This window comes from Zootoca vivipara, chromosome 1 (genome assembly GCF_965207765.1).
Source record: "Zootoca vivipara chromosome 1, rZooViv2.hap1.1, whole genome shotgun sequence".
NCBI classification, from domain to species: Eukaryota; Metazoa; Chordata; class Lepidosauria; order Squamata; family Lacertidae; genus Zootoca; species Zootoca vivipara.
In genome coordinates, this window is record NC_142582.1 from 123,661,498 (window position 1) to 123,675,293 (window position 13,796).

Below are 13,796 nucleotides of genomic sequence, written 5' to 3' on the forward strand. Positions count from 1 at the left end.
AACCAGCTGTGGGTTTGATATCGGGTCACTCCTGTTTGTGTGTGCATGGCACAGGGTGTTACTTGCGGGTGGCGCTGCGGTCTAAACCACTGAGCCTCTTGGGCTTGCTGATCAGAAGGTCGGCGGTTCGAATCTCCGCGATGGGCTAAGCTCCCGTTCCTCTGTCCAACCTTCTGCCAACCTAGCAGTTCAAAAGCACACCAGTGCAAGTAGATAAATAGGTACTGCTGTGGTGAGAAGGGAAACAGTGCTTCCATGCGCTCTGGTTTCCATCATGGTGTTCTGTTGCGCCAGAAGCGGTTTAGTCCTGCTGGCCACATGACCCGGGAAGCTGTCTGTGGACAAACGCCAGCTCCCTCAGCCTGAAAGTGAGATGAGCGCCGCAACCCCATAGTCGCCTTTGACTGGACTTAACCATCCAGGAGTCCTTTACCTTTACCTTTTTTAAAAAACTTGCTTTAAAACTATACAGTGGTGCCTTGACTTACAGATTTAATCCGTTCCGAAGGCACCTTCATAGGTCGAAAAATTTGTAAGTCGAAAAGTGCCATTGGAAACGCGATTTCCCATAAGAATGCATTGGAAACGGGGAAAAACGCAAGTCAAAGCAACCCCATCTAAAAATTCGTAAGTCGAAAAAACCCTATCTAAAACCGCCGCGGTTTCCGTTCAGATGTCGAGAAATTCATAAGCGTGCGGCCATTTGCCCCATTCGTAAGTCAAAAAATTCGGTTGTCGAGTCGTTCGTAGGTCGAGGTACCACTGTAATTGGTTTTTATGAACTGTTTCTATTTTACTTTACATATTAATTTTATTATTGTGAAAACTTCTGGCCCTGAGGAAAGTAACCAAAGTATTAAATCACTCATTGAAGGTAACAAAACTGAAGCTATGTAACTTTGGATGGAATTTCGTTTGCCAAAAAATTGGGGGGGGGAATCTAGGGCATCGTTCTATTGAATCAGACAGGTAAACAGAGGGAAAGTTTGCCATTAGACACAAAAGCCCATTGGCCTTCAAATGGTTATTACAACCCCAGATGTGACTCAGGATGGATTTCATACCAACGGCACCACCACTGTGAATTTTTTTTTTAATGGAGGAATAAGGCAGACTCAAAAGGTTCAAGGTGTGTTTTGTTTGCAAACAGGAACAAGATAAAAGGCATCGCTTCACCCATCTCTTTAGCATGCATCGAGAATGAGGAGGGGGGCAATTTTGCAATCACATGTATCATAAAGGTAACCATTCAGGGAGCTACAGGTGAATCTAGCTTCTTAGAATCAGAGTTGGAAGGTACCATGAGGGTCATCTAGTTCAACCCCCTGCTGTGCAGGGATCTTTTGCCCAACGTGGGACTCGAACCCACAACCCTGCAATTAAGAGTCTCATGCTCTACCGACTGAGCCATCTCAGTTCTTCTTAAAATCCCAAGTGCCTTCCAACATAATTTCTTCTTCGCCGTGAATTTTTAGAACAAGGATTTCTTTTGTAACTCTAACATGTTTTATTTAATAAAGACAGCAGTTCTAATCACGATTGTCACAGTTTCTTTTTTTTTCCTTTTCTTAAAACAGCACATATCAACACACAATTGCAACGAAACAAAACAAAAAGTTGAGAGAAAAACTCCACACGGAAACTAAACATGAAGGGAAAACTGTCAACGCCTTTTTTTGTATATATATATATGCGATTGTCAACCTAAGCTAAACACAGCATAGACCTAACACTGGGCGTAGGGTAGGGGAAATAGTTCACTATAAAACAGTGAAAGAACTTTTTTTATATATAAAATATAGCTCATTCCAATAGCTTTTCTACATACTGTATACTATAAAAAACTCTCCCACAAAAAATTAGTGTCTTTAAATATACATATTTGACTCTGAACTGCATCAAAATTAAAAGCAATTAAAAATAACTGATTTATCTTTCTCTCTTTTCCTTCTTCTTCCAAAACTTTTTTTTTCACAGTATCGGTTTGGAGCATAAGACAAATCCAGTGTTTTGTTTAAGTAAAGCAGTTTATCAAGGTAAAATCCTGACTCGGGGTGAAATCAAAACCGAGAATGGGAGTCAAAAAGGACTTTCCAATCATGCTCTTTGCAAGGCAGAACAGTTGCTGCATAATAATGAAGACACCTCAATGTGCAAGGTTTTAGTACTTTCCTGTAGAGTAAGGAACCTTTTTTCAAACAAACAAACATGCTCAGAACTATTGCAACCTTAAAAAAACAACCCAAAGAACAAACAGAAGTAATCTCAAAAGTGCAAACTTCTTTTTTAAAAAACAAAACACCAACCCAGAAAAGTTGGGAGAGAGAACAATCAAAAAGACAATGCTTCAACAATTCATTTAAGGTGGGCACACCTGTCACCTTCGTCCCCTCCCCGCTGCAGCCCTTGCTAAAAAGTTCAAGATTCCTAGATGCAAACTCATTTCAACCCTCTAATACACCAGCCGAATCCAATGGTGTCATATGGCACTTCTAAAAAAAATTAAAAATTAAAATCCTTCTACAAAAATACCAGGAGGAGGAGGAAACGAACAAGTACCCCGATCCAGAGACCTAGGCACATTCACTGTCCCTGTTCATTACAACAGGAGGTGGAGATCCACTTGGAAGCAGCATTTCACCTCTGTCGGCAGGTGTTTAGGACTGCAACTAATCCGAAACCTTTGCAAGAGCAGCAGGCTGGCTATTGCAGTTAACAAAGATCCCACGTGCATGCTGGAATTCTCACCGGGATGAGGAAATGAACAGCCCTACATTCTATGCACCGATTCACACGTTCTCGCTTCTTAAACATGTAAAGAAATAAAATTAAATTTACACAAGAGTTTTCAAGCCTGTTATTCTGGAAAGGAAAAAAAAGCTCAAAGTAAGCATTCCATTAAAAAAAAATCTAATAAATACCGTATCAAGTATCATCAGGAGGAAAAAATATATATAACTTAAAAGTTTAAAACAGAAAAGAAATAACTTAATTTTTGAAAGTTTTGTTCAGTGCTATTTCCAATCCAAGGTGGGTTTTTTTTGGGGGGGGGGGAGACGGACATGAAGTAAAACCACAGTACCATAGTCACATATCTCAGGCATGTACTGCTCTGACATGCCTCACATACGTTAGCAAGAACATTTGTACAGTAACAAATGAATTCCATTTAGACGTTCTATAAATAGAAGTAAAAATTCACATTATATGTGCACTCGTAATTTAAGAGGAATAGGAAAGGAACTGCAACCCGTCAGTTCTTATCTGAAGAAAAAGCAGTCGCTTCCCTCACAATTCCACCACCACACTACCTCAAATAGTGTTTCTATAATGATATTAATATTGCTCCTTCATAGCATGACTTCCTAAATACATTGGATAGGAACTAACAGGGAAGACATGTGTACAGGAGAACGAAAGCCACACATGCATTTGTTCTGGTAGTTGAAGAGGCAAGCCTCTTTTTTAAATCTCAGAGGGTTGCCTCTTCAGTAGCGAGAACTTTTGTGGCAAAAATCAAAGGAGGCTTTGGGGTGAGCACCTCATCCCCTCCCATGACGTCATGTCCCCTTTGGGCAGGGGTGGCGGTATCCCAGTAATTAGAAATGCAGGACTATGTTGTCTCATTCTGCGAGATAACATAACATGCCCTTTAGGGCAAATTATTTCAGTGCTTCCATAATATTAAAAGAAAACCCATGAAAATTCCGAATGAGATGGTTTTCACTTTAAGAGAATCCGAAAACATCCGTAAATTTGAATTGGCAATCCTTCCACAGTCCCATTCACTCGATGCCAATGCCACAGAATTACATTCAAGTGCAATCTTTTTTCTTTTCTTTTTTAAGTTTCGCGTATGCAAAAAAATATACATTGAATGGATTTAAGAAGGCATAACCTGATATGTAATCAACTTGACTGCAAAGACATTCTGGAATTAGGCAGAAATTTGTTGAAATAACACCCCAGATTTGTTCTAACTCTACAGCGTTTCAACCTCTCTTAACTAAAGAAAAAAGGAACCCACACTCCCAAAACAATGTGACAAAGCTTTGCTTGTCTGGAGTGAACCATGTGAATGGCCAAGTGGAACTTGGCTAAAATCTGACCCTACTGGGACAAATAGTTAATATCACCAAGAGCAAAACAAAAAGCATTGGAGGAAAAACATTGGGGAGATTTAAAACCTTTTAACATAGTGTAAATCCTTAATTTAGTGTAAGCCATTTCCAACTCTATGGAACAAGAACGGGCATCACACAAAAAGACTTCTCCAGAGCACGGCAGACATCCTACCGGGTAGTAGTTTTGAAATGCTGAATTCAAGAAAAGGTCCTTCAAACTGCCTGCACACTGCAAAAGGGGGAAAAAACCAACCACCCTTAAATAGCGTCCCCCCCCCTTGAAGAAATGATATAGTGATGGCACCTTCCCTTATTCCGATCCCCCGATTCAAACTTCCTCTGGGCCCCATTTGAGCCCACCCTTTCTCCCCAGGCTTCCCCCCACCAGCTGTTCCGACCAGATGTGTTCTCTACAAGGGTCAAGCGAGGCCCGGTGAGTTCAAGGGCGCGGGGTGGAGGGATGAAAAGAAAACCAAGAAATAAAAAGCGGCACTCTGTTTCCTGATTAGTGTCCTATTTCTGACTTGCGGATGCTCTTAAAGGAGCCAACCCCCCCCCCCCATGCTAAGAGAAAGGGAGAGAGTAGCGAGAGAGAGAAAGTGTGCGAGAGAGAGCGAGAGAACGCAAGAACGAATATACATGCCCCTGTGCATTCAACAGGAGCATTTGCACGCACGCAAACAAGTGTGCAGGGCAGAACATTCACCAGCTAGCTTGCTTGCTCAAAACTGAAAAAGGGGCAAGTGAGCCACGAAAATAATAATAATAATAATAATTAAAAACAGAATAACCAGTTCTGTTTCTATGCCATTAACCATAATGGGCTAAACATTAGCAACTGCTAATTCATCCTTCGTGGCAGGAGTTAAATGGTACCAGCTCATAATACACTCTTGGCAAAACTGGCAAACACACACACACCCCAAGGTTTTGGACCACCACTCCTGTCTGGGGCCGGTGGGAACTGCAGGCCAAAACATCCGGAGGGTGCCAGGTTGGCCGAGGATGTGCCAACAGCTGCAGAAGAAACCACAGGTGTATGAGGCAGCTACATGGGGAGGCATGGCTCACAGGTGGCACCCCCAACTTATGCCCCAAGGGAAGGCAGGTGCAACTGCAAGCGGAAATGGGTGGAAATTCAGGTATCCCTGCCTACTTTCACCAGAAGATGCCACCATCACAGAATGGGGAAAGCTCAATAGCATCTTGGCTATTCATCTTTCCATCTTTCTCCCTTACGCAAACCATGTCTGCTATTCACCAAGCAATGGAGAGGATGGAATCTTTTGGTGGGCTGGTGCCTCTGACCAATGGGCACCCAGGAAGGGGAACAAACATCCTGTTTCCCAAGGCCTGATCTTGCTCCAGGAGGGCATTTACTTGCAAGAAAGCGGCTTTCGTTAGAAGCAAAAAAAGGAGCTCTCTTATTAATAGAGGGAAGCAGTTTTTACGACGCACAGTTACGATGTCTGCACCTCACTAAGTATTTTCTCCCACGGCACATCAAAACTTCATGAATCGAGGCCTTTGCAGGCAGGCCCCAGCCCAACACCTGCCTGTTCCTTTTTTGTAGCACAAAAATGGCTTCTCTGCATGGAGGCCAGGTTTACATTCAACGGTTCTGCACAAGGCGAGAGACAGACAGGGTTAACAAGATGCAAAGGAGGAGAGGGTCTCCTGCACCTTTAATAGTTGGGTAGAAGGGGGAATTCCAGAGGCATGCAACTATTAAAGGCACAAGAGCTCCAAATCCTTTCCCCCGACCACCTAGCCATAGGACACACCCACTCCACGCTGGGGTCATTTGTGAACCAGGCCTGAGAGATGACGCCCCACAGGTTGAAATATTTCAGCACCATTCACTAGAATTGCAATCCACCCACCCACCAAAAATGGAGAAGAGCAGCAAGGTGAGAGCTTAAGTTTCCAAATTCAGAACACTTTTGCTGCCAATAGTCAAGAGAATTTGCAGGATGGCGCTACACTGATTTCCAATGTTGTTTAGCTGTGTTTTTAGTGTGTTGGGAGCTACCCAGAGTGGCTGCAGCTACCCAGCAAGATGGGTAGCAAATAAGTAATAAAATTGTTGTTGTTATTATTCCAGATTAGTCCCCATGAGGCACAAATCTTTGTCCCAGCTATCACTTTCACACTGCCTGAAGTTCTATCTGTCTGGAGCGTATTTAAAAGGTTGAATCGAAAAAGTTACATCCAGAGTGGGAGAGAAACTCAGGCCACTGTGTTCCAAAACTGCCTACTTGATGCACCTGTGACAGAGAGATGAATGATAATTTTTTTGGGGGGGGAGGCAGCTCCTATATAGGCAGTACAGTCTGTCCTACCTAAACTGCCGTTTGGGATCAAGGTTCACATCTCTCTCCAATTCCTTTTAAACTTGCAGAGGGTGCAACAGCGCACCTTCAAAACCAGCAGGGCAAAACATACCTGTAGCAACAGAACAACCCACCTGGCACAGACCAATTAGGCCAATCAACTGGATTAAATCAGCTTCTATCCAAAGGATTTTGGATTAAGCTATCTACAGACTAAAATTCATTTTACCTGCTTTACACAGAAAAACAGCAACAGAACGTTAAGTGTCGTTGCCGCCGCTCCTGGACTACGGAGGGCCAGGGTGGGAGAGGTGGGACAAAGGTTGCCTCCCCCCCCCCCCGGCAATGAAATGTAGACCTACATTATTTTCCATCCACCCTCCTTCCCCGTATCATTTGCCCAAAGCGAACCGGCATGAAGATCAGACGGGTGTCTTTTGAAACGGCAACAACTTCCCTCAAACCACCAGCGACTTTACAAGGCCACAATGAAATTTGCGGATGTGTCTGTACAAATCCCCGGACTGCGTGAAGCGTCTCTCGCACCACTTGCAGCCGTGCGGCTTCTCTCTCGTGTGCACCACTGCGTGGCGGCTGAGGTTGTGGGAGTACTGGAAGCTCTTGCCGCACTGGCCACAGGTATACGGCTTCTCCCCGGAGTGAGTCCTCTCGTGCCTCTTCAGCGTGTACATGCAGGAGAAGGTCTTGCCGCACAGGGTACAGGTGGGCACCGACCCGTCCGGAGAGAGCCTGGTCCGAGAGCCGTCCTTGTCTCGGAAGTGGGAGCTGAGGTGGAGCTGCAAGACGTGCGGGCTGGGGAAGACTTTGCTGCAGAGCGGGCAGATGCAAATGTGCCCGGCTGGCACCACGACCCCCGAGGACGAGACGTCGGAGGAGGCCATGTCGTCCTCGCTTGCCTCCCGCTCCTGGTCGACATCTTCCTCCGGGGTCACGGGAGTGTCCCCGTTGCTGGCAACAAACATGGTCCCCAGCCCTAGAGCCAGGCTCTGGCCAGAATTCCCATAGCGCCGGCTTTCTAGGCCCCTCTCCTCACCGTCTTCCCCATCCGACAGAGACTCTTCTTCGTCTTTGACAAAGGGCTCGCTCCCCTGCAGCGGTGGCCCGTCGGCAGCCAGCTGCCCGAAGATGTAGGAGGGCTGGAAGCCATTCCGCCCTGCCAGGGGCTTGAAAGACAGGTCTAAAGCACACTCGGCCTCCCTCGAAGCCAAGGGGTGGCGAGGAGGTCTTTGGGACGCAGGTCCCACCGAACTGCTGACGTTCGCCCTTGTTTTTTCAGCTGCCACGGTTTCCAATTCTGCCTCGCCTAACACGGAGCCGACAAGATCGGGAGGCCAGCCTGGGTAACTGCTGCCCTTTTCCTTTCCAGCAGAACGTTCGTATTCTGCAGCAATCATTTTGTATTTCTCTCCGGAGCTGAACTCGCCATGCCCCAAGGGTAGTACTCCGTCATCCAGGACCCCAGCATCCTTCTCCGAATGGGCCCCTCCGCTGCCGTTCGTCTTCTCGTCCACGCACAATTCCTTATCTTTCAGCTTGCCCTTGCAGACTTTCACAATGTCGTACATGTGCAGATAGCTGGCTGCGGCGAGCACATCCTCGACCGGGAGGCTGCTGAACTCCAGCTTGCCTTGGTACATGAATTCAAGGAGCAAGCCGAAGGCCGGGGCGGTGACGATGTCACTGTTCAGATGCACAATGTCCCTTTTGTCTAGCTGGTCCCTGTAGAAAAGATGGAAGTACATGCTGCAGGAGGCGAGGACCGCTCTGTGGGCTCGGAACTGAGTGTCTCCAACTAAAACAGTGCAGTCACACAGGAAGCCCTGGTGACGCTGCTGACTCAGACACTGCAGCAACTGCCGGCTATGGTCTGGAAACTCCATTCTTCCTTCATAACCTGTTCAAAAACAGGAAAAACTTGAATGCTACTATAAAAGCCACAGGCCTCCGAAGCAGCTGTTAACAAACAAACATGAGGAGCTGGAGGGGGGGGGGGTAACTGGAGCCTTGGAGATAACAGTTCGACTGTTCATCGTCTATCATTTCTGTTTGAATTGCTTTTTTAAAAAAGGAGAGATGCCTCCCACAGCAGAACACCTGCTTCTAAAACAGGAAAAACTTGACTCTTAAGTAAACCAAAGCTTCTAAAGGAAGTAACGCCCCCCAACCTTTGTCTTAACAGCAATCCGCTTTAGAGGAAGGGAGAGAAGACTTGGCTTTTTTGTGCATTCCTGGAAATCTTAACTTTGGGACATCCCCCCCCCCCGTAGCTATTTTATATTTTTAAAGTGTGTATTGCACGCACACACAGTTTTACAAAAACAAGTACATTTTGCACCATCCACCCCCTACAAATACCTTCATTGGTGAATAATCATACACATACGGTCTTTTTTTAAAAAAAACAAAAAACAAAAAGCCAATCCTCCCACTTAAAAAGAAAAAGAAAACCAGCATTTCATATCTATCTATCTATAGATTGCCCTGGATGTTATTAAAAGCAAAAGGCACCTACACACACCTCAAAAAAAACTGCAGCAAGACTCCTTTAAGTTGGTCGGTAGTTTCTTAAGACACCTTACCTTGAACAGCTGCTGAGCAGGGGGTTGAAGGGCTCATTTGGAGAAAGAAAAGACAGTCTCCTTTCTCTCTCCCCCCACGCCCCCCAAAAAAGAGAGTTATGGGAGAACTCAAGCTGGTTTGGGTTTCTGTTTTGTTTTCCCCCCCTCCTTGCCTTTTCAAGTGGGTGATCACCCAAGGGCAAGGGTTTTCTGCTAGCCAGTAACGGAAGAAAGCTTGTATGTGTGTGAAAAAAAGAGTGTGGGGGGGGGGAGAAGAGAGGAGCGAGGAGCGAATGGGAGGGAGTGCTCCGTTTGCTAATTACACCGCAAGCTGGAAAGTCAGCTGCTCTGACTTCACTGCGATGGAAATGCAACCTCCAGCTGTGCCCCTTTTAATGCCATATGTTACTTCAAATCTAACTACCAGCCAACCACAGCTTGCTGCCTTTTAAAGTTCCAACAACCTCCCCCCCCCAATTATAGCCATCTATTAAATCTCAAACTTAAACTGAGCGAGTCCTTCCCTCCTTCTAAATCCTGCCGCCGCCACAACCCTCCTCCTCCTCCACCCCGGGAAAAGTTACTTAAGTAACAAATCGTATTACTCGAAATGGAGGACATAACCGCTTGACCTTTGGAGAGGTGCGGGGCGCAGCAGCCGGAGGAGCAGACAGTTCGGCACTTGCAATTTGAAAACTTTTTCAGGGGAGGGTGATGGGGGGGGAACCAGGCACACACATATATCTTAGATCCGGAATTCATTCGGTTGCTCTCCCCACAATACACTCTGCAGCCGCCGCCGCCGCCAGACTTCTGTGCAACTTTTTGAAGGCAACCCGCTGAGCTCTCGGCCCCCTTTGTGCTCCAAGCGCACCCGGCCAAAGCGCACGAATCCGCGTGCTGCCAGGAAGAGCGGGAGGGGGCTGCTTAGCTTTGGAAGCGTGGAATGCGCCGGGAAAAAAAAGAAAAATCCCGAGCCTCCCACCAGCACCGCCCCCCCCCCGGGCCTTCAAAAGCAATGGAGAACGTGCAGCAACCACAACACAACACACGCGCAGAGCAGCGGCTCTTTTTTTACTCACCAGCCTAGCTGGGTGTTGCTCAGGGGTGCCGCTGGAGATCTGCATGTGCGCCGCTCTCTCTCTCTCGCTCTTCCCCACCCCAACAACTCCGCTCCCCAAACTCCGAGCCTCTCCCCCCCAGATGTGTGTGTGTTTGCGCGCGGGCGCGCGTGTATGTGTGCGCGCGCGCGCCTCGCTCCCCACCGTCCGGGTTGCTCCGCGCGCTGTTTCTTGTTGCTGGCAACCCAGCAGCGGTGCAGCGCTCCTGTGTGTGTTGAGAAGCAGGTTGTTAGCCAGAGCGCTCTCGCGATACTTTCCCTGCATATGGGGTAGTGTGCGTGTCTGTATGCATGCTGGTGTGTGCATATGTCTCTCTCTTTTTCTCTTTAGCTCTTTTCTCTCTCTCTCTCTCTCTCTCTCTCTCTCTCTCTCTCTCTCTCTCTCTCTCTCTCTCTCCGTTCACACACAATAGCACTCTGGCGGCGGCGGCTGCAACGACTGACGCCTCCGCGCCCGGTGGACGCCGCTGTCTGCTGCTCGCAACCCGGAAAAAAAATACATTAAAAAAAAAAATCCAACCCCCAGCCACTCCACTCCCTCCCTCCCCCCGCCTTAGTCGCCAGACTGCCAGGGCTTCTGTTCTGGGCAGCGGCAACAGCAGCTGCTGTTGCGTCCTCAGCTGCTGCTTTGCAATTGTAAATCCTCCTCTCTCGCTCGCTCTCTTCCCCCCTCCCTTGTTTTTCCTTCCCTTTACCCTTACAGTACTCTTCCCCGCGTCCCGATCCCAACTCTCCAGCTGCTGCTGCAGAGGCTGGAGGAGGAAAGTGTCCTTGCGGCTACGGCGCGTCCAGACATCCAGTGGCGCTCTCTCTTAATGCAAACTCTCTGCTATAGCTTAGCAAAAAAAGGGGGGGGGGAGTTTGAAGAAAAGGAGCTGGGGAGGGTTGGAAAGAAAATATAGCGATGAGTCCCTCGGGAATGTTTTGGAAATAAAAAACACCAAAGCCTCTTTAAGCATGCAAAAAAGTTTTTTTACAGTATGCAAATTATTTGTTTTTGCAACACTGTCCGGACTTTAAAAAAAAAAGTGGGGCGGGACTGGACTTTGCAGAGACTTTGGAAGGAAAGTGGGCGCCGCCTGTTTGCAAGCGCGAATGAAGGGGAACAACTGCTAAGACGACTCTTACACGCTCCCGCGTTAGCAAGCAACCGCAAGAAAACGTGCGGCGAAATAATAACACAGGCCGGCGATACTGTAGAATTTGAGCCTTGGGAGTCTCCTGGGGCGCATTGCTTTCCATCGGTTTTTCGCTTCTTGTCGAGCCAGTTGCGGAGGCGTTGCGCGCGGGAGGCTGCTTTTTGTTTGTTTTGTTTTTGCAAGGCGCTAAGTGCGCTTACTCGCGAGTCGGCTTCTCATGCAAGGGAGGTGCCTATTGGCTCCAGGGCTGTGATCCTGCAGGCAGTCTCCGCGAAGTCAGTGTGGGGCTTGCTTCTGGGTAAAGATGTTCAAGGGGTCGCCTTGCCCAGAAATGCACTTTTCTGGTTTGTTGTTTTTTCTCCTTTTCAAGTGGCCACTAAACAAACGAGAAGGACGGACTTTGCTTGCTTGGAAAAGTAAACTTTACCGAAATCAGACATGCTGCAAAATTAAGGGGTTTTTTATGACTACAATCCTGGAAACACGCCTCGTTTATCACGGTGGGAGCCGCTTCCTACGGTACGGTTGCACTACGAGGTCCCAATTCTGTGCACACTTAGCTAAGATGCAAGCCCCGCCCCCATCCGACACAATGGGACTTACTTCCGAGTAAACATACATCGGGTCGCGCTGCAACTATGGGAGCTGCTTATGTGAGGCGGGGACCCCGTGGGACCCGATCCGATGCGTGCCTGTTTGGAAGTATTCCGGAATACGTACCGGTATATAAAAGCCTTGTGTGCTAATGCCCGATCCGATTTGCGTTGGTAAAAAGTTGCGTTAAGCTGCGACCTGGAACGCGCTTTCTTGGGAGTAAGTCCCACTGAAAATGGGGTTTACTTCCGAGTAGACAAACTGCGAAAACTAGCAACAAGAGATAACCCAGTTTACGGGCTTTATTGCTTGTTAATAGAGAGAATGTTAACAAGAGATTAGCTTTATGGTTCAATAATTTTCCACAAAATTTGTAAATACTGTACTTCGACAACTCGTCTGAATTTGAATCGCCCGTTCACTTGGTGGCATAGGTGCCAACTCCCTTGGTGCCCGAACACTCACTAAATTCCCCATGAAGGGGCCTGGCACCCACAAATTTCGCCGAATGGCACCCCCGGCCCTGGACACCCATTTGCGGGGCCAAGTTTGCACTCTACAGGGGGTTGACTATTGTTTCCTAGGAAACGTGTGTGAAATCGCGGCTAGACTGCAATCCTTATGCGCACAGCACGATCCTAGAAACGTTTACTTTGGGAGTAAACCCCCACTAGACTTTTCCCCACCCCAGAACACTGTAGTGAGGTTAGGTGGTGTGCTTGCCGCTTCAATGGGGCGCGATTTGCTTCTCAACGAAACACGCGTTGCGTCTTGCTGCGCCCACTGCAATCCTAATGCTTGTTTCCTCAAGAGTAATCGCCATTCACTTCATCGGGGCTTACTCTCGAGTAAGCATTCTTCGGATCCCGCTGCAGTGTGTTAAAATATGTTACGTACACAGACGCGCACGATATGCAGCCGGATAGCGAAAGCATTGCAAGGGTCTCTCTACTCACTGGGTGCGCACAGATCTGCGAGACGCAACAACTTTGCAACGTGCCAAGTTGGGCCACTTCCATTGTGTCCTTCAGCTGAGGAAACGGGAGCGAGACTGCCAAGCAAAGCGCCATTGGCCCGCCCAGCCTGCTCGCATTTCCCCTCCTTCGTCTCCCTCGTGGATCTTCGTCAGAAACCAGGAGAGCCGTGCTTTTTTTGGCCCCAGCGAGGCTAAACCGTGCAGGCGCCTCGGCTGGGAACGAAGACTCGCCCCAGCCAGCCCTCAAATCTGTAACTGGGGCCACGTGGCTGGGACTAGGGCCAGCTCGCTTACATGTGCGCCTGAGAATAAGCATGACGCAAGGATGAGATCATCGCGGTGGGTTTCCTTTGCCTGCTTATTTATGCATTTGCCGCATAATAAAGCTAGGTGCATTTGATCGTATGCCTGTACGGCAGCTGGGATGGTGCAAAAGCGGGCGGGGCTCCTGCCCCTTTTAAGAGTGTTTAAAAAGCTGGAAATTCAACAGGTGTAGCTGGTGTGTTCTGTTAGGCTTGCAAGGAGGTTGTATGGAACAGTCATCCTGATTGGCTTGTAAAGTGGTTAGATACCTTCCTGTTAACCTTCTGTTCATCCCACATTTTCTCCATCACTTTCTTAACTGCAAAAAGTTATGATTTCCCCCCCCAAAGTGGCTGTGTTGTGCCAAGGCAACAGAGCACATTAATTGCACTGAATGTCCGGTATTCAATCAAATCCTCCTGACAAAATTCTGACCATTTGGAGGAGAACCACATTGCATCTTATTATGGTAAACACTAAACCTAGAGAAATGCAGGTTGAATACGGTACCTTCCATGCATTGTTTCACACATTCATTTATATGCATAATGAGAACTGTCAAAAACAACCCAAACGAATGTGTGAATGAGTCCATGCTTTTGATAGGACTACAGCGGCTCTGGAAGTC

At 47.6% G+C, this 13,796-nt stretch overlaps 1 protein-coding gene and 1 long non-coding RNA gene across 3 annotated transcripts; both read right to left on the reverse strand.

Moving 5' to 3' along the window:
- Positions 1-3,851: 3,851 nt before the first annotated feature.
- On the reverse strand, positions 3,852-10,581 carry ZBTB42 (zinc finger and BTB domain containing 42). 2 transcript variants are annotated; one of them, XM_035104905.3, is made up of 2 exons: positions 10,119-10,581; positions 3,852-8,372 (listed from the first exon to the last, which is right to left on the reverse strand). In XM_035104905.3, exon 2 carries the CDS (start codon positions 8,356-8,358, stop codon positions 6,916-6,918), a length of 1,443 nt encoding a protein of 480 aa, XP_034960796.1. In that variant the 5' UTR covers positions 8,359-8,372; positions 10,119-10,581; the 3' UTR covers positions 3,852-6,915. The 2 variants fall into 2 exon arrangements, with proteins under 2 accessions (XP_034960796.1, XP_060127564.1); XM_060271581.2 differs by lacking the exon at positions 10,119-10,581 and adding an exon at positions 9,058-9,313.
- A 525-nt stretch (positions 10,582-11,106) lies between these two features.
- Positions 11,107-13,130, reverse strand: LOC148687743 (uncharacterized). Its single transcript, XR_015950920.1, has 2 exons — positions 12,846-13,130; positions 11,107-11,671 (listed from the first exon to the last, which is right to left on the reverse strand). It is a non-coding gene; the product is annotated as an uncharacterized LOC148687743 (long non-coding RNA).
- Positions 13,131-13,796: the final 666 nt, after the last annotated feature.

Bases quoted from the DNA above. Each gene is read 5' to 3' on its own strand.
- ZBTB42 (XM_060271581.2), bottom strand. From the start codon at position 9,094: ATGAGCCCTTCAACCCCCTGCTCAGCAGCTGTTCAAG. The intron at 8,373-9,057 runs GTAAGGTGTCTT...GTTTTTGAACAG, and splicing joins CTGCTCAGCAGCTGTTCAAG to GTTATGAAGGAAGAATGGAG.